The sequence below is a fragment of the Salarias fasciatus genome, chromosome 2 (assembly GCF_902148845.1).
Source record: "Salarias fasciatus chromosome 2, fSalaFa1.1, whole genome shotgun sequence".
NCBI classification, from domain to species: domain Eukaryota; kingdom Metazoa; phylum Chordata; class Actinopteri; order Blenniiformes; family Blenniidae; genus Salarias; species Salarias fasciatus.
Window position 1 is genome coordinate 27751802 of NC_043746.1, and position 21036 is coordinate 27772837.

At 44.0% G+C, this 21036-nt stretch overlaps 1 protein-coding gene across 4 annotated transcripts in view; it reads right to left on the reverse strand.

Moving 5' to 3' along the window:
• fam13b (family with sequence similarity 13 member B) overlaps positions 1 to 21036 on the reverse strand; it is a 51304-nt gene that overhangs the window by 22186 nt on the left and 8082 nt on the right. For 3 of the 4 annotated variants that reach the window (XM_030105211.1, XM_030105197.1, XM_030105219.1), the window contains exons 2-6: positions 16691 to 16843; positions 14647 to 14868; positions 9557 to 9769; positions 8418 to 8595; positions 8176 to 8320 (exon numbers count right to left, since the gene is read on the reverse strand). In XM_030105211.1, coding sequence (XP_029961071.1) covers positions 8176 to 8320; positions 8418 to 8595; positions 9557 to 9769; positions 14647 to 14812 — 702 coding nt within the window. In that variant the 5' untranslated portion in view covers positions 14813 to 14868; positions 16691 to 16843. The remainder of the gene's footprint in view (positions 1 to 8175; positions 8321 to 8417; positions 8596 to 9556; positions 9770 to 14646; positions 14869 to 16690; positions 16844 to 21036) is intronic. The other variant, XM_030105203.1, reaches the window with a different exon arrangement.

Here is a 21036-nt window from a genome sequence, read left to right on the forward strand (position 1 = left end):
CTGTCACAGAGACACAAGTGATGCACCAAAGCAGCCTCAACTTCACTTCAAATCATGCACCTGTTCATTTGGCATCAATACTTCTCCCCACTTTCTTCTTTTGGAATAAGTTGTGATCCATATAAATAATCAGAAAAGAAAACATTTCAGGTCAGACAAATTCAAATACAGAAATGTTTGGACGGACTCGGGGTACAGGTTGTTCCTGAAGATATCGAGCTTCGGCGCTTGCTGTCATCACAGATATAGTCTTCATTAATTTCTTTTTTCCATTTCTGAGAAGGACAGATGGACAAGTGGTGTTGTGCAGTGGTCCGAGCAGAGAGTGGGGGGAGATGGCGATATATCGTTTTCATGTTGACTTCGCAATGTCCCCGCAGTGATAGCCACATTACAGATTACTAAAAGGGGAAAATTAGAGACACCACAGAAACCTTCCTGCTGTGCGATATCAAATCAGATTTGGCCTAATATCATTTTGTCACACTTCATTCACAATCACTACCATGGTAGACAGTCCCTGCGAGGGTGAGACACGCTGGATTTATCTGGTGAAATGAGGACAATTCGCTTCAAAACGAATGAGTTTGCAGGCAGAGTTTTAGGTGATAACGTGAACATGTTGAGTAAAGGTTGAGGGAGTTAAAAGCAGGAAGTGAGAATGAATCGTCTGTTAAATAAGAAGGGGGGGAGCGAGAAGGAGAAAGAGGAGTAAACATGCTGACAGAAATAACTGATGGTCGTACAGACAGCCGATAGCATGTGAACAAGAAACCCTGGAGCTTGATATTCAGCTCAGATTTCTTGGTTTTCAGCCAAATTCCGTTACGTGACTTTAACTCTTTATTGGTTAAGTGGTCACATTGATCTCACTTCTTATTTTCTTCACATTGCTTTCAAACTAACAGTTATACTTTAATGGCAATGAAACTCAAGATTAGATTGTTACGCTGACAAAGCAGAAAACCTGAAAACTTGTGAGATCCTGAGCACAAGCCAAATATTTTATTAGCAGGGCAGTTTTTTACTTGGAAAAAAAAAACAAAACCAAAGCATTTGTCTTTCTACCAGCTGGAAATGAATCTAATTCATTCTTTAGGCTAGAAATGCTGCAGAAAAAAAGGGTTCAATAGTGACGTGTGCATTTTTCTCAGCTGTTCTGTGCATCGCCTGCCTTACTTTACCCTCATCGGGTTTAAACAGATAAAGCTAGATTTGTCATCTTGGTGCTTCTGCAGGGATCGCCCTCTCATCCGTCTCCTCTCTCCTTCAACTCGTCTCAGCAGAAACCATCTGCTGCTGTCACCCTGCCGTCGCCATGGAAACTCCTCCCTTTAGAAGGCCCTGATTGGCTGTCCAGGATTTTTTTTTTTGCAAAGTCACATGTGCAGAGCTGAAAGGATGACTCACAAGTGTGTGTGTGTGTGTGTGTGTGTGTGTGTGTGTGTGTGTGTGTGTGTGTATATACACACAGGTTTTCTCTTGGTTGGATTTCTACCGTATTGGTCTGAATAAAAGCTTGTTGTTGCTGGGAATAGGTGTGAAAGTGTCCTCTTCCTTACAGGGTCTAACATCCAGCTCCTGCTATGCTGAGCTTTGCATCACAGTCTTACAGGTGGCTCACAAACAGAGGGAACATGTTGGATGTGATACAGGACCGCAGGTGTGAGAAATGGGAGATGAATTATTAAAAAAAAAATAAAAAAAGATCATAAGTGAGTTATAATGGCGTGCAACTGCAGATAAACCAGTTTCATATAACAACAATGCCACTGCTACAATGCTGAAATAAATGAAAAGGCATTAAAATGTTCCCCGCAAACAGCTGGGGCAGGAGTCTCTCCATCAAACACAATAAATCCAAAATCAGTCCTTCAGCAAACAGAATCCTGCTGTCGACACACACGACGGTTTTACACTCTCGAACCTGACTAGATCTGAAAGGCTGATCGACTGTGTCTACTCCATAGTGGCGTAAACTCATTCAAAGTCATCGAGCTGTAACAGAGAGCAGTACGATGATGACCTTGGATTGTTCAGCATTCAGAGGCAGCGTGGTGAGTGACTTAGAGACATCAACGTGCAGCAGCTGACATAATCAACGCTAAAGCTCGATTGTGTTCATTCATGTGGCATAAACAGAGCTATGAATATGACCGTGGTTGTGCTGAGTAAGGCATCAGGAAGCCTTTGAGGTGACGTAACAACATTAGAGGATAAGAGCAGTTAAATCCCCCGTGAGGACGACCTTGCATGGTCATTCACAGGCCGGGAGATATTATCCCCTTATTTTGGACTGTGGAAAATGTTAATCACGTTAGCTCTCAAAGCAGAGTTTAAAGAAAGAATCTGCTGTTTGCATTGTGGACCGAGATCACGTATCGGAGTTGCTGTGCATGAACGAGACAAACGAATCTCTGTGTGAAGCGGGTGAGAGTGGGTGAGAGTTCCATTTGAGAAAACACTGGAACAAAAGGCCTCGACTCTGGCCCTGGTTTAGCAGTCTGCTCCCAACTTTCGGGAACAAAAACCGAGAAAACACTCAGTCCTGTTGACATGAGCTGAGCTGCTGGACTGTCCGTGGGCCAAGAACACGGCGCTGAATGACTGAGTGACGGCGCGGGCCGCAGTCTGAGGGCAACTCCGGGCTCGTCTGCGGGCTTTCTGCAACCTGAGGGAGCAAAGAGCTGCTGCCTCCATGTGCACTGTCACACAAACACCACCTCCCAGACACTGAGTGCAAAAGGAAGGCCGCACATACACAGAAAGAGCATGCTACCCAGTTCAGGATGGAAGAAGCAGTGCATGCCTGTGCAGAGTGGCTCAGTTTGAGTGATGAGAATTCCACTTCCACCTCCTCTGAAAAACGACCTCTGGCCTAACGTCCCTGCAGCCAGTGAGCTGTGCGGTGGAAAGCATCGCCACCTCCGAACGTGGTGGGAGCTGATTTAAAAACATTTGTTTCTCTCCCTCAGTCTGCTCGCAGAGGCAGTTTGGGAAATAAATCAGTGGTGGGGTGGCGTGCGACCAGTTAATGAGAAAATCTGTTGAAGTGTTTGTGTGTTCCCACTGCATGAATCCATGCTGAAGATATTTTACACCTCCTGTGCTGTCCAACTAGGCCACCACCTCCTCCCTAAATAACTCCATGTTCCAAGTAAAATAGGTTATTACTCAACAGCTTATCACTTGTGTCGTAAGAGATGTAAGGGTATATGCTGCAATCTATACCGACGGCTTACTGCTGATTAATGCTCCAAAACTACAAGTTATTCCTCATTCCTGGCAAAGTATTCCATCTTTAAAAGAGGCTACTGTCATGCAGTTTGGGGTGACAAATGCCACACTTGATGTTTTAATATATCTGCATTTAAATATGGATTCCATCCTATTGGATAGCAGACATCTATCAACTATGGAAGACAACTATGGCAGTATCTGGCCAGTGCCAGATCCGGTGCCACCTGACAACAAAACATTGAGTCGAGGGTTGATTAAATTACTTCTGATTATTGTTTTAGTCACAGGCCGCTTAACTGACGCCTTTCACAAAGGATATGGTTTAAGCATTCAGAAAGGACACAGGCACCAACATTTACGTAACAAGGAAAAAAAAAAAAGCACAGGGTCACGGATTCAGAGGTCAAATTAAATCATGCCGAGGAACTCCACTTTCTCCGGCAGTGGCTCAGGGCAACGCGGCAATACAAGCTTATTAAGTGGGGACAATGTGCGCACTGCTCCAGCTCTGGTGGTGCTACTGAATCGTTACTTCATTTCAGAGAGGTCTGAGACAATATGTAGCGCTGCACTGGGTTTGTTAGCACTATGCTGCTTTCTGCCTCATGTACTTTCACCCACGTAATGCTCCCCCCCTGCATCAGCTTTGTTATAATGTGCCTACTGCGCCTACCAAATGAAATTCTGCTGGCTAATGGAGGCTACAGCGGACAACGCAACATTTTCAACCGTGTGCGGAGATTTAATCCTGTCACGAACCACCAGTGGACCCTCATAGCGCCAATGCATGAAAGGAAGAGTAACGCAAGTTGCACTGTCCTCCATGAGCAGAAGAGTGACTCCAAAGAGCAGAACTGAATTGAAAGTTTGACCGTGTCTATTTGTACCTGACAGGAGATGAGATTTATAGCGACCTCTAGTGGCAAAATAACTAACTTCTTCATTTTTTTGTTTTATTTTGGCTTGTTTAGAATACTATCAATGATTACCATGACACTGGAGCTCAACAATGACATGATGCAAGTTTACCAAACCGGGCTGACATTCAGGTAAGTACTCAGGAAACTTGTAAGTCACTCATAGAAAGCGTGAAACTCTGGATGAGCTGGAGTTTGAATCTGAGTCAGTAATATGATTTATCCTGACCACAGATGAAGAAAAACAATTATTTAAAAAAAATATCCATTTATTTAGATAATTAAAACTTTTTCAAATACATTATTCCTTCATCTTTCAGAGGGCTGATGGCTTTGATGGCGACGACGGTCTGTGCAGTGCTGAGATCCATGATCCATGGACCAACACCTGGAGCGCCTTGCTCTCCATGATAACCAAGCGCAGCAACTTCAGCATCAAAGTTTCGTCTCTGTGGATGGGGGCTTCAACAGCTTTCGTACTATCGATGCTGAGGAGCTCTTTCATCCAATGCTGAATCTGTGGTCTGATGTCGGCTATTTGCACGTCTCATGCAGCGCAGTGAGCTGCTGTGAGGTTTATGGACTCCCCAACATGGAGTCAGACCAGGAGATGGAGGAGGACGAGGTGGAAGGAGGATTAGGAGGAGAAGTAGCGCGAGGAGTTGGGGCCATGTGCCCGCCCACTACCGACCCCCAAATGGTAAATGGACTACACTTATATAGCGGTTTTTACAATGTACTGACAGAGCCCAAAGCGCTTTACACTGCAACATCACATTCACCCATTCACACTCACATTCACATTCACACACCCAAATCCATCAACAGTTGCTAAAATACAAGACCCAACTGTATTTCATTTTTATGATACAAAATCGTTGGATCTGTAGGTCCATGATCACAGAAGCCTCAAAAAAGCTTCATAATTTTCCTCCTTTTTTGCTGTGATCACAGGCAATCTGAGATGCATCCATCAGATGTGTTTATTTCTAAAAGATGCATTTCAGGACAAATTCTGGTGAAAATACTGTTGTATTACATTTATATTATACAGCCATGATTAACGTGATACTTGTCAGGGGACAACTGAAAACAAGAGTTCAAATTTTCATTAATACGAGCCAATTAGTTTTAAAAGAGGACGAGCAGCAAAAACAGTCACAATGTAGAGCTGTGTATTCAGACTGAGCCACTCTGATGTCTTCACTTCCTCAACATGAAGCAGAAGCAGATCTTTAAACGCTGTTGTCTCGGTGAACTGCTCAGACCTGCAGAAGCTCTGTAGCTCCAACTAAAGGAAAGCAGCTGCATAACAGCTAAGCAACCTAATCCTCCAAGTAAACATTAACCTACTAATATTTCTGGTGATGATTAGCAAGGAAAGCCACAGTTAATCATTTAGCTGAATAATTACACAATGCCTCAGTATTTCTAATCATGCGCTGTGGGTTCAAATGTCACGGCTTGGATGAGTTTCCTTTACAGACGATTGGAACTTCACTTTAAAAAGGTGAAATCATTTCATTGGTATTCAACACGCAGGTTAGGCAACAGAACTCTTATGTAATAAATGACTGGATTTGTGTTCTGCGTCTATAATCGGCACAGAAATCCTTTTCTAAGTGACGGATCAAAACAAACACAGCCGAGGTTTCATCATATCGACAAGCCTGAACGCAGTCTGACTCTCACCTGAACAATGAAGACACTCACACCCATTTGGGCCAACTGACAAGCTCGAATCAAGCTGCACACCTCTCATCGTCAGACCCACACCGGCTCTACCGAGCCTGACACAACAAACATGATCTTCTTCTCAGTTATGCAAATGTTTCTTTTTTTTTTTTTTTAACAGCTTCCCTCGCTTTTTCTGAAAATGTTTATTTGAGCCGTTAGTAACCTCATTGAGGCTTCTGTGTGTGTGTGTGTGTGTGTGTGTGTGTGTGTGTGTGTGTTCGCAGACATCCCCAGCGTGGTGCAGGGGCTGGAGATGTGGGTTTGGCGGTTACATCACCACCTGCTTCTTCTCGCTTCCACCTCGAACACCATCTCTTCATCTGCTCTCTTGCTTTTCGCCCCGATCTTCCTGTGGCTGCTTCCTCTCTCCCCTCCTTCTGAAACCACCCACTTTTTTTTTTTTTGCCCTCTCTTACATAACACACACGCATCGGTGCGCAGAAGATATGTCATCGCCGATTTGTCTCGGTGTCTCTCTGCCTCGTCCTCGTGGTTTATCCTGCACGTCAAACACCGGTTTAATCTCTCCTTTGTTATTTGAACCTTTTTTCTATACGTTTGTGTTTTTGTAATACATTTTTTCTTTATATTGTAAAAGTTTGTAGATTTCAGTAGACTGATTCTCTTGAATAAAAGCAGGATGTGTCAGATAACACCTTCAAGGACTAAATCTTACAACGCTGCAAATGTTTTGTGCAGCTGAAGGCTCTCCAGAAAACTGACGGAGTGACCTACAGTGGGCAGATCGATGGAGCAGCCTCTCTTCTCTTTCGGCCACGCTGTCCGTTCTGTTATCTTTACAGCCTCCTGCTGTGTTGTACAACGCACCGTGGAATGTGGCGTAGCGTGTGAGGCGGCCATCAGGTGCAGGATGATAATCTCAGTTTTATTCCCCGATAAACGCAAAATAAACAGGCCACTGTCAAGTTAAACGTTAACCGGCGTCTTCTTGGTGTGAGAACTGAAAAAAAAAAAAAAAAGAATCGTCTGAAGCCTGTCAGACTATTTTGTGTGGACACAGGTGGACAACAAACCACTCATCCAATGAGTCAAACGTCCTGTTTGTTTCTCCTGTCTGTCAGCTCCATCACACTTATTGGAATAAAAACGTTACAGCAGGATGTTTGAGAAGAGAAGCATCCAACACCAGAAGAACTTCAAGATCCTCAAAATCATGCAAAAAAAAAAAATCCACGGCTGGATATCCAAGACAAATAGCGGCATGGACTGTCACCTCACAGCAAGATGATTCCAGTTTGGTTCCAGGCTGGTGTGTGAGGAGTTTGCATCTTCTCTCCCGGTTAACTCGTGCCTCTGAGCTCTCTCTACCCTGGCTGGAGTTTAAAAACTGTTTGTTGCAGCTTTTTGCACTGTATTTGATATTATTCCCATTTTGATTCTTGACATTTTTCTGGGAGTATTTTATGTCTTTCCAGATTAAAATGGCCTTAAAACAGTTTTCAATGTTAATTATTCGGAGCAGGAGGTCCTGGAGAAGCAGGACTGCTTCAGTGGATGATTAGAACTACTTAACCCTGGTTGTGGTGCCAATAATTCATGGGCTGCAATAAAGTTCATCTCAATTTATTATATTAGGCTGAAATAAATTCTCCAAAAAGAACAAAATTTGAGTGTTAACACTGTGAATGAAAAACATTTTATAAAGAGTCATTCTTAGCATTCTAAGCAATTTGCACCACATAGTCCACACGGCCTGGTGTTTTGTTTCCTAAAAAGATTTTGGAGGCATTTAAAGATCGTGATCTGTCAGATTTCAAAGAGGCATTTGTTTGCGGTCGTGTGTGTGTGTGTGTGTGTGTGTGTGTGTGTGTGTGTGTGTGTGTGTGTGTGTGTGTGCCACGAAAGCATTCGACCCATCACCCCTTGGCAGAGTTAAATGCCACATTCTGCCTACCGAGCGCCACTAAACAGGCCAACAAAGGGAACCGTGGGAAAGACAAAGAGGATTTTGATGGCTTTTGTAATCGTCCGTCTTCGTTATGTGGAGAATGTTGACAGAGAATTCTTCTGGCAGACAACATGACAACAATGTGTGGATTGTTGTCTTGCAATGTGTTTATCAAGCCTGTCAGATTATAAATCACAGGTGATCATGTGTTCACCACGATTGTGTAAACATTAAAGGGAAAAACAGCTGACTTCAGTACTGGTGTAATCCATCTCCTGTCACAAATGAAGCTTTGAACGAACTCTTTTCCTCAAATATTTGATGATCAAAGCGAAGACATTGAGACGTGCGAAGTCAGGCGGCGAGCTCTACCTGTTCGTTGATGGAGCTGTAGTCGTTGGTGGTGGAGACGTCGTCGTCCTCCGAGTCGAACAGGCCGTCCTGGTTGTCCAGCAGCTCTGCCAGGACCCTGCTGACCGACTCCTGGTCCCGGAGGTCCTCTCCCTCTGTGGACAGACTGCCGGCAGGCGAGGCGAGGACAGAGCAGTCAGTGGTGAGGATTTCAGTGTGTGAGTGGACGGACGGATGGTGGATGGTAGAAGCTGAAGGCTCACTGGAAGATGTCGGGTCCGAAGACGGCGGCCAGCGCCCCGATGTTCCAGCTCTCCTGCTGAAGGGACGCCACGCTGGACAGGAAGCGGCAGAGGAAACGCAGCAGGCCGTAGTTCAGTGCGGGAAGCTGCTGCAGCAGGTACTTCAGATTTCTGCACACATCCTCTTCATTGCTGTAATCTGGAAACATTCAGGAGCAGAGAGGAGGTTAGTATTGTTACATGAATCAATGCTTTGGAGGTTTAATTGCCTTTACTAGAAAATCTCCATTAGAAATTCTAATAAATGCCTCATTCAGTATTGACTCAAAGCTGAGATACTATTGAGATACTGTGGAGGGAATTAGAGCTTATCGCCTTTTTCACTCAACATTTCTTATCAGGAAAATATGCACGGAGATAAAACTACACACATTCTTGTGGGAGGAGTGAAATGTGGTCAGACAGGAGAATTCATGAGGGAGGAAAATGTTCAAAACAGATAATACCTATTGGGACTGAGGGGTCACATAAAATGAGAAAAGATAAGGAAGGAATGACATGAGCGTACACAGTGAGCACACATTAACCCCCCCCCCCCAACAGCTTTATTCTGTAATCTGTATGAAAGCAACCAGAGCAACCATCATCACGACAGGGGGATTAGAAGAGATTATCAGAGAGGGAAACAGAGGGGAGAGACGACGGGGCGAAGAGGTGAGGCAAAAATGGAAACAGGGCAAATGTGGACATGGGAGATTAGTGGAAGTCATTAAAAGAGGTAGTGAGCTGTTGGGATATCTGTCTTAAAACCATCTTGTCTTTTATTTTAACCCCTATGAGGACAAATCAGAGGAAGAGTGGAAGAAGAAAAGCAGCTGAGAGGAACATTTACCGACACATTTTAATGTAATTTTTTATGTAATGTTTTTCACTAAATGGAAAATTTGGATTCTGACTCACAACCATATTTATTTTGTTGTATGTTTTATGTTAAAAAGCAGCCTTTTCTTTCAACCAAGGCTGTGACGATGAGGAACATTCTGCATGTTTCAGGTAATGCAGGGAGCCCTCTCCTCAGAAAACTCCCATTCAGACTCATTCTCATGCTTCTGGTCTTCAGGTAGGCGAGACCAGAGGGAGAAGCGGGCGCCGTCACACACCTTGATGAAGCTGCAGGATGTGTCCTTGAATTGCCGTGGGGATGACGGGCTCGGGAAGCTCCTGCAGGAAGAGCCGCAGCAAGCTGACCGCCGACGCCAGGTCGGCCTCCTTCTCCAGCTCCACCTCCTCGCCGCTGTCATAGCGCTGACGCAGCCAATCCACGCGCTCCGCGTTGCCGTTCACCAGGAAGAGCCCCTCCAAGTCCAGATGACCTGAGGGTGCAGACCGGAGGGGTTACTGACCAGGTCTGTCTGAAAAACCCACCAAATCCAGTTCAAAACAGGTCCTGTAAACACCGTCAGTCTTAACTAACAATTTAAAATCAGTCTGATTCTGAGGGGAAAACAAAAATCCCATATATTTAACGGGTTTTCTGTATTTCAGTACATTTCCAACCTCATTCGTTGTGGACACGATTTTATCCTTGCATGTTTGAGGAGGAGTGAATTTGAGTTTATTTGCTGAAGCTCCTGAATCATCCACTTGGAACAAAGTCTTTAAAAGGAGAACACTTGTCTTAACTCTGCTCGTCTGAGTCAACAAACAAACAGGACTTCGTATTTACATAATCACTGAGATAACCTCGCAGCGCAGCCATTCAGCTCAGAAACCAGCTGCTTACATGCTGCCAGCTCCAAATAGAAAGCGCAGCCTCATCGGAGGTTTGTCTTTAAACCAGCTGAAGCTCAGTGAAGTGGAAAGCTCACCGTAGCTCAAAACCTATGCCAGTCACCTGAACTTATGAATGAATGGAAGTTGGTCTTTACTGCATTTGACCTCCTTACAATCATCGCACTCTTTAATCCTGCAGCGGTCAGTGGACTTTAAAAATGTGATGCTTCAGAAGATTCTCCTGAAACAGGCCGTTATCTGCAGCCCGCTGAGCGGTAACGGGCAGAAACTCGCTGCTCTGCAATTAATCTTTTGTGGTGTAAAGAGTCCTGAGCCGCTAAGACACCGAGAACCACTAAATTACAGGCTGCGGTCTCTTGTCTGGATTCATCCCAGTGCCAGTAAACGTTGGTAATAACCGTATTCAGAAGCTGAAGGGGGATCAACTCCAGGATGCCACCCACAAGAACAGAGCCTTCAAAGAGGAGCGAGAAACGGATCCATCGCCAGGTGCCCACACCTCACGGGCCAAACAGTGGAGCAGTGGAGAGCACTCCGAGTCCAGGTTTGTCTGAAGACAAACATGTTCATAGGTGTAAATTTGAGTGTCTTTCCAGTGACAGACTGGTGACCTGTTCAGGTCCTGATAGAGTGCATAAAGATTTTAAATAAAATCTTGATCAGATAAAAATTTATCTTAGGAGTGGATAAATATCAGTTGGACGAATCAGTTCCGCTACTCCTCTCAAATAATTCCGTCTTCAACAGTAGAAATACAAAGATCCGGATTCCGTGCTGCCAAACGGCTTATGTAAGATCACCATGAGAACAGGAGTACAAAGATACGAGTGTTTGCGCGTGTGTGTGTGTGTGTGTGTGTGTCAACGACCACACTGACTGCTATCATTCCTCTGTGACAGCATCGAGTGTGATGGGAACCATTACCAGGCTCCTCACTGCGTCATTAAAGCCTCTATTCTCCTGCTCCGCATGACGTGGCATCATTATCAGGTCGCTGCTGCGTCGCCGTCACACATCTTGATTTTTGTGTACTTGGAGCTGCTGCCATTTGTTGCCACTGTACCAACCACTTGTGTGCTTTATGCAAATAAACCACCGACGTCACCAGATCATTAACTCGTCTTAAAAAACACAGCGTCAGAACATCAGAGGCAAGCTTGACTCTTCAGAGTGACTTTATCCTCTGTTACTAAGGTTTCAGTTACAGCAGCGTTGCTTCAAGACGTCTAAGTGGTGCAACTTGTGGATTATGAGACGGCTGATCTGACTGGAGATGGTAAATGGATTCAGCTCGCAGCACGTTCAGCAGTGCTGGTTGGTTCAAACATTCAGCCAGTCAGGCGCGCTCTCACGCCGACGGTTTGCACGTAAGACCGTTTTGCCGCCGATGCAAGCAACCTTGAATTTGCCTAAAGACTGGTGACTGGAAGACGCTGCGGCTAATTCCTGAATACTCCCTGGTTGTCACGTTTAACAAGCCAACTGAACACCAATAAAATCCAAATGTTTGGCGAACATCCTGTGGGACCTGTTCCTCTTTTAAAGCTTCAGTTACAAATCTACATGCAGAACACCACAAAGAAGAAACAGATGATCAACCCTGCACTGCAAGACTGGATCTACTGTGATTTATTAGTCTCTACTGCTTCTTCCATGAAGAGTTCGACCTTTGATATGCGGCAGTTGTTCAGTATTACCGCGTTTTTGATGGTTGTGAATGTGTGACATTGAGCGAACGGTCGCACTGATTCTGGTGGTTTTCTACATTTTCCAGGCATGGTTAGGAGTGAAATGGTTAAATGGTTACAATCAAGCCGACTGTGGCTTGAAGATGAAATGAAGAAGCCGCCTCCCTCGTGCTGCTGAAGCTGACACAAACATCTAATCTGAGGATCTACAAAGGCTGCTGGTTCCTCTTCCTGTTCGGGGCTGGCGTGCCTTCCAAGAACAACCAGTATCTACAAAAAGCTTCACACTGCCCATGAACTGAGAGGGATTAAGCTGTCTTTCAGGAATAACTTCCTGCCTCCGCTCTAATTAATGCTCCAGCAGAGACCCTGGAGGATTACCGCCGTTACATAACCTCCTGTGGTTGGACGCCCCCCTCCGGGTCACCGAGCAGCCCGCCTCGCTCCACGCTGGGGGTGAGACGAGGTGAGACAACCATCAACCTGACGGAGCTCACCAGAATCATCCCTTGTTTTGAACCGACTCACCGAATGTGAGGTCCAGCGGGGAAATTAGAAAAGGAAGCTTCTTCTATTGTTCAGTTTCTCCCCGCTGCTCTGTGTTTGGCATTCTTCATAGATGTGCAGATTAGGCTTGAAAATGTCAAATCCAAATATAACTCACACCTAATGTTTCTTTTCTTCAAAACACAGATATGTCGAGGGTTGGGTCGACAGGTTGAACAAAAACGAACGTCACATCTTCTGTACACAGCCACGTTTACACAACAATGCCTTCAAATTGCATTCTGAGGGTCAATTTACATGAAAACAGAGCTTGGTGTGTAAACTAGGGGGTAAATCACACCATAAGCAGTTTTTACTGACTTCTTCAAAATAAATTAAAAAAGGCTGCTTGTTTAAGAAATGTCTAGAATTCAAAATATCCAAATTACAAAGTTTAAAGCTTTTATGTAATAAAACTCATGAAATAATTAAACGATTCAGAACTGCAGTTAAAACAAAAAACATCCAGGAAAAGTCTCTTCTTGGTCTCTGGACTGCTGTCACAAGATCACATCGACTCATCAGTCATCACACATTATTACCTAAAAATATTTTTCAGATTACTACTTTAATTTATGAGGCTTTGTGAACTCTGCTTTAGCTTCATAATTCTGAAAGGTGTGAAGTGTGTGTAAAGTGTTGTTTTACTACCTTAAATACAGCTTTATGCTGTATTTTCTGTCATTTAATAAAGACCATCATGTCTCTCTGTCACCTGGGTTTTAGACCATATCTTCCTGTTCTCTGCCGAAGCTCTCATTCTGTCACACATCTTATCCCTGTTATCTTTCAGAGGAAGATGTCAGACTTGTCAACCTGTTCTTAAAAGAATGTTCCTGACTTCAGTCTGTGCTCTGTGAAGCTTGAAGGGAAAGGCTTGGGTGGGTCTCTCTCCTCTGACAGAGCCGTTACGTAACGGAGGCGAAAGCCGGGGAGGGAGCTGTCAGCGGGAAGCCTTCACACTTCAAGTAAGGAAAAACCACTGCAGGCCAGCTGCAGCCCAAACATCGAGTCTCACGCAAACCAATCAGATGTATTGGAAGAGGAATTTCAGCTTCAGTGGACTCTACTCTAACACTGCATATTTCATCAAATAAGTACATTTACACATGAAAGCCTTAAGATACTGTGTTAACACGGTATCTTCTATTATCAGCTGAAATGAGAATATTACACAGTGGGATGCCCAGAGAGGCATTTCTAATTAAATCCAGAATGAGGCGTTGTATAACAAATCCACAGTCTGCAGAGCCCAGTCCAATCTGAGTCAATCTGCATTATTTCAGCACCCGTGAGACGCCTTTTTTCTGGTATTTCGGCTTTCTTCCCCAAATATTATTCCATGTTTGTAAGATCTGTGATGCAAAACACCTTGTAGGTGTGACGGTGAGAATGTCTTTGATGCTTTCTGATGGACAGCAGAGGGTTTCAGTTTTCTGTGCAGTCCTGAGTGAATGAATGTCGGTGCATCTGATGAACAAGTAGTGAGTACAAACCAAAAAAAAAAAAAAAAGCAATCAAGAGAGGTGAAAGAGCTGCTTTAGTCCCATGCAAAGAGAGAAATCTGCAGGCCTGAAGGCAGGATATAAAATCTAATCACAAACGATTTACAAAGGAGATTTAGAGTTTATGCACTTGGATGATTTTAGCTTTTCTCTTCAGAGTATCGCCACTTCATTTCCATTGGAAAGGGTCCATTTAATATAAAAATACTTAGTTGAAAGCTAAATAATGCGTCATATGCATAACAGTGTGAATAAACTGATGTTTTATGTGCTATATGATTCTTCCCTAGTGACTGTTTGGTCAGAGAAAAGAAGAGCTGTTGTTATCTTCATCCAAGTGGAAGCACAGCTACTCTGGTAAAAAGAAAATCTCTATCACTGGAAGAGTCACATTGACATTTGTTCCTGGAGTGTCACATACAGAAGAATTTTTAATAAAATGCCATTTTCTGAATCACAGTGGTAATTCAGGAGCTTTTTGAGCACACCGGGACAGTTTTTCTTTAAACTACAAGTTGTGTAATATGGCATCATTTTGGTCAGTTCTGCTCAATCCAACAGTTTTTCTTCCAAATTATCTTGCATCTCTTCCAAAAAACAAAGAAAGAAAAAACTCATGCAGTCAGAGCAACCAAAGTCCCGATGTGAGCCATAGAAATGTTCATGTGAGCCTGCGTCGGTCACCGGGAGCCGGTTTCCGAGGCCGTCGTCACTCACCGTGCTCCTCGATGTACTCCACAATGTGCTTCACCAGCGCAGGAACCTCATGGCCGCTGATGGTGTGAGTGCGTGTCACTTCCTCCAGAGGAACGCCAAAAACTCGTGTGGTGCCGGCCGAGCTCCCGCCCTCATTGCCTGGCAACGGAGACACGCTCTTCCTCATGGCCGCCTCCTCCTCCTCCTCCTCCTCCTCACCACAACCCCGCCAAGACCTCACGTCTTCCAGAAGAAGGGAAAAGAGGGAGATGACACAACAAGTGAGCCGAAAGGCTTTAATAGCGGATGAAGCATCACAATTCGCTCGTTTGGAGAAAGGGAGCAGGAACCTGAGGTGTTCCTGAACTTCAAACCCAGCAGCTGTGCTTTTCCTGACAGGCAGTAACCAAATCAACATCCAACACACACCTTTAAAGTCGCCAGTTAAACTGAATATTTAAAGTATGTGGCTGCAATGCAGACCAGAGGAATTTATTAGAGTCCCTCCTTCCTGTGGCTAAACTAACTGTTTAATTCCACTCTGTGGGCACTGATATGAGAAGGATTTGTGACCCAGAGTGGTGTTAAAAATGACATGAAAATAAAGAACATGCAATATCTCCCATTGTTTGTTCAGTCCTGCTCACAGCGCTTCTTTGTTCCCCTGCAAAGTGGATGCAGTGGAGAAGAGACTGGAAAAGAAAGGAGAACATGCCAGAGAGGGGGAAGTTACAGCAGGAGTGGCTTCGTTTTCACAGGCCGACTCTGACGATGGTCGGCTGGTGAGTAATCTTAATGCAAACAGTGGCAGATGGTGTCCGGACCACTCATCGCAGGAGGAAGAACATCACCAAATGCTTATCAGAAAAGTAATCTCAGTTTGTTCCAAATCACTTAATCTCACAGCATCAAATGAGGCTGCTCTGTGAAATTAAGCAGCACAGACATAACTCGAGTCATGAACAAAGGGTTCACCGTGAGGATCCACTCTTTAAAACAGAGGGTCATGAAGTCCAAATTACAAAGGTGATCATTAAAGATGTACAGGTACCACCTTTATCTGCCTCTACTTTATCAGTAAAATCTCCCATGCACTCATTTTTTTAACATTTCGACTGCTGAAGATCATTAAAGAAAACAAAACTCCACATCAGACGTGAAGCCATGAACACGAGGCATCATTCAGAAAATGGCTGTTTGTTTTTAAAGAAAGGCCACCAGTGAAAGAATATGTTTCCCAGTAAACACTCCAGCTAATTGCATTGCATAACCTTCACACTGTTAATTAGCAGCTAACTCAGTGGCTCTTGAATGCAACTGAATCACACTGGCTTTAAATTAAAAAAAATATATATCAATGAGCCACTTCCATACAATTTGGATAAAACACACACACACTTTAATATAAGCCTCGATGGAAGTGAAAATGGTGTTTTTTGGTAGAACTACCAATTATGAGCTCTTACAGTCAAGAGTAGTGAGGCTGCTGATGATGGAGGTGAGACACAGGAAGTTACTTTCTCAGGGAGACGGCTCACCACAACAGGTTCCTAAGCTGTGATTGTTGAACAGCAGCAGTTAATCACAGCCTTTTAGGCGGCTTTACACCGTGTCATTTTAGAGGGAAGACAATAACAGTGAAAACTTTGATCTTCTGTGCTACAGTGAGACGGGTTTACAGATCGGCGTGCACGGCGTGAAACTGACTGTTGTCAGCAGCGGCGGCTCCTAACAACTGACAGGAAAACGCAACCAAACGTGACCAAAGACACAAGACTTGTTCAAAGTGTTTTGAGTAACTCGTGTCTTTTTATTGATGACTAAATTCTAGAAACAGTTCAAATTTCAGCTCCCAATCTAAGTGGGATATCACATGATATAACAGGAGGGGGATTTCACTTGAAAACAATGGAGAAGGGGTTTTATCATCTGTAAATTTGCACGTTTGTAGATCCTCAGTCTGTACCTGACACCCGCTGCTGTTACCACGTTGTGCAGTGTGTTGGGGTGAGTGTACTTTGACCGGTGTGTGTGTGTGTGTGTGTGTGTGTGTGAGACAACTCACCGTGTAGCAGTGAAAGTGTGTCCTATCCTCTCCTCCCCTGGCCAGTAAACCACTGAACCATCTATGGCTGCTTCAGGTTGTGGCAGAAGATGAGCCGGTAGTTCCTCATTGACGGACCGCTAATCCCTCTTGCAGGATTCCTTTCTAGCTACACTGAGGAGAGACAGAGGGACAGAGGACAGGACGGAGGATGGAGGGACAACAGAAAAGACAGGGAGGGAGACAAAGGAGAAATACCTTAAGCATGTTGAGAATTCCCACAGAGCACCTTTGAATCCAGTTCGTGAGAAGAGCTCAAACATTCAATAGAAAACCAGTTGTGTGGAACACACACCTTGAAGCACCTGTAAGTTCACTTCACTTATGAAACACACTCTGATGAAAACAGAGACAATACCAGAATAATTATTCTGGTATTTACTTCCTCATGGACCCGATTCATCGCAGGTAGAAATCAATCGAAATGCTTGACATTTGACAAGTAAAATTCGAGCATCATGACGTTTTTTTTTTTTAAACCCGGGATTTAAAGAGTCTCAAACCTGTGTTTCTAACCCACCTGTTCCCAAAACTCTTTAACGTTTCCCTGGTTCTCACCGTTCTTCATTTCTATAAAGTTTTAGTTCCTCCTTCACTTCGTATTTCATCTGCTCAGATTTGACCTGTCAGGCTGTCGGGCAGCTCAGAGGACAAATGCATGCACAGCGAGCGAGGAGGCAGAGCCAGAGTCCGACATGTCTCTGCAAGTCCAAACCCACAAACTGTCAGAGTGTGTGTGTGTGTGTGTGTGTGTGTGTCCGTGTCTGCTCATACTATAAAAACTGTAAGTTCCATCTTTGGCAGAATAATTTCATGTCCACATTTAGCAGTGAGAGATGCCGTGAAATGTTGAGCTGTATATAAAAGTATAAATTGAGGTACAGTATATCAGATGTAACTCATGACAGAAGTACAAATTACTTGGCAGAAAGAGTCACTGAAGTTTTTTTTATTTTATTATTATTTTTTTTAACCAAGATCTCCAGTCTGTTTACTGTTCAATCTGCCATTTTTCTTCTTGGCCTTAAGACAGACGGATTCAAAAGACAGAAAGCAGAGAAAAAAATATTTTTAATCCACTATTGCAAAAATAGAAAAGTTCCCCAAGTTCGTCGATATCATAACCAAGTAAAAGATGGTACAAAAGTAAAAAATAACAATCCGATCCCGACTTTTGGAAATGAGCACATGCCACAATCCAGAAAGATGGAACTGGAGTTGGTGTGATCGTTGGGGACAGACGGAAGATTAAAAGCGATGAAATGAAGACGGTGAGAACAGATGGACCGACTCAAACCTGTCCTGAAACAAGCCGGCTAATATGAAATCCAACTCTATGTCATAACCTACGTGAAGCGTTTTCATTAGGTTTTATTGGACCGATTCAGACTGTTTTTAAGAGCTTTATGTAACATACTAAGATGAGCTACAACGTACAGTTTTCCACTTCCACTAATGTTTTAATGTCTCTAACGCTTCAGAACCAGGTCAGAAAAAACTTGTTCTTTCGTCCAGGAACTCATTTTAAATTATTTTGCATCTCCCTCTCAGGGAGCCACAGGACAGAAAAAGGCCACTGACCATGAATTCTTCAACAGTCACCAGGAGTTGGAAAAAAGGGATGGAATCCAACATGGAGACTTGAGTTTTGAGTGGCCGATTGTTTTAAATTAAGCGTACTGAAGGGAGGTTTGGGGGGCAATTACATCAGCTCATAATTATAGCTCAGTTGAAGACATTCTTCGGCTTCCATTCTTTCCAAAACCAACTGCGCTGGCACTGCTGGGCTGGAAGCTTCTTAAAAAGCTAGAGGAAATCCCAGCGTTACAGCTGAAATTCTTGTACTGGGTCAAAGCCGGTACTATTGAAACCAAAAGCGGTACCACAAGCCAGATGCTTTTGTTCTTAGCAAACTAAGTCGATTTAAAAAGCGTAACTAGCGCGTATTGTTGAGTGCTGTGTAATGATCCCCATTCTCCACGGGCTGAGGGCCTGAATAGCGCGGGACCAGAGCCTGGCACTAACAGGCTCAACACACTCCAGCTTTATCAGGCAGGAAGTACACACAGGTGAGGACAATGACACTCACAGCTTAAAGAACTCGGTGTTCGCACATCGGGACCGCGTCTGCCGTGAAAACTGACCCTAAAAGGCCTCCACGGCCAGGCCTGAGTCCATAATGAAGAGCTGCTGTGTGTGTGAGTGTGTGTGTGTGTGTCTCCTCGTCCCAGATATCATGCTCCACAACTTCTAGCTCCACAATGAGGGACACTGTTGAAAGAAAACCGCGAGAGTTAGAGCAGATCCTGAGAGGTAAGAGAATAAAGGAGCCACCAGGCGCAGGACGGAGAGCAGCCAGCTGACTGATGAAGGTAATGCACACGAGAGAGAAACCAGGAGTAAGCCAAACAGCGTGAAGCCCTTTCAGTGAGGAGGCAGTCATAGTAACATCTCTGCCGTCTACGTGGAGACTGAGCCCGAGCGTTTTCACAAAGTGTTGTTTACATTTCTTGATACGGCGACGGAGACAGGGCATTTTCGAAAAGTTTATCAAAAAGTTGTGTTTCAATGGCTCTGAGCACGCGCCAAAAAAAAAAAACGCAATTAAAGTTCTACATTTTCACTTGAAAAGAATGTCTTGTAAAACGCCACTATTGAAAGTTAGACCATTAACCCATTACTCTTATTAAACACAATCAAAGGACAACAGTCAGAAAGTCGTGACTGATTGTGGAGATTTGCATTTATGTGTACTGTTTGTCCGTGTTGGGTGTGAGCCTGCTTGGATGTGAAAAGTCATGCTTACACAGCAAAAGAAAAGGAAGTTAGGCGCCGCATCACAGTTAGCACAAGCGTCTGTGAAAGAATGGCGAGCACGCCCGAGTCATTGTAGTCCTGATGGTTCAATAATGAAGACTGGCCCGGGGAGTTTATTGGATCTGAGGGGGTGTATCACCTTTTGTGAACTTAAGTCATGACACCATCTCAGGATTAGCATAGATTAGCACAGATAAATTTAAAACAGTGTTATTGGATTTAGTTTTAGCCGTTTTCATTCTGATGTGTAAACTCTGAAGAGGATTCCTACCGTCTCTGTACCTGTCAGACTTCAAGAAAATCTGGCAAATATCTTACTGGCCTGAAAATATGTCTCTTCGTAAGTTTGGAAATGTGACAAAAGCAGGTTAATGCAACAGATGGCGCCTTTAAATGGATAAAGTGAGTGAAATACCACCTCCTCGTGTCTGTAGCCTAAATGCTGTGTGCGGTACCGAAAGCATTTTAAAGTTAATGATCCTCAAAGTGCTCTGTTAGCTCCAGAAACCTGCAGGAGCTCCTCAAACTGTGGGTGATGTGTTTTCCTGCCACCAAAGGGAATAAATTCACAATGACTGTAAATGACTTCTGCTGAGACGGACTGTAGTGTGGACCAAGCAGGCAGAAATGAAAGCCACTCCAGAAAAAGATGCTCAGAGAGCACCGGCAAATGATGAGCAAGCATCAGAGCAGGATTTATTTCAGCCTCAGTGGAATTAATTCAAGTATCACTCATCGAACACAAAACATATGGCAGGGAAACTTCTCCAGATGGACAAGTGTGACAGTCTGTGGCATTATAACACTATTAATAAAAACTTATTGTTGAAATATGTAAAAGAATAAGTTATTCTGCACAAACTCACAATGCTAATTCTGCTGATTCAGTCATGTGGACCTCCAGGGTGTCACACTATTATAATTATGGCTTTTTCCAGGATGTTCACGGTATCACAAGAACCTGTATAACAGGACGGAATTCAAACACAAAACCAAAGTTAAGAGTGAGCTACAGGTTACCGTTATTCCAGCCAGGCTCTGACTAAACACACAGCAGATAAGAGTTCAAAAGAAACTGCAGTGAGTGTAAAGTTTCTCATCAGGAAGATCAAAACCCTCAAACCAAACAAAGCTCAGTATAAGCCGGCGGTGGCTCAGTGGGGAGAGCAGTCGTCCCACAATCTGGAGGTTGTGAGTTCGATCCCTGTCTCCCACTGTCTGCATGTCGAAGGGTCCTTGGGGAAGACACTGAACCCTAAATTGCCCCCAGTGTTGTACATCGCTTTGGACAAAAGCGTCTGCTAAGTAAAATTATAAATAAGACGCTTTGAGAGCCAACCTGTACATTCTGTTTTGTTGGCAGTTGACTGAATTCACCTGCTGATGGTTTAATGTTCAAACTATTCCGTCTATATGAATATTCGGGACGGCTGTGGCTCAGCTGGTGGTGGTTTGACTCCATTTCTGACAACATCCATGTGTCCACACGG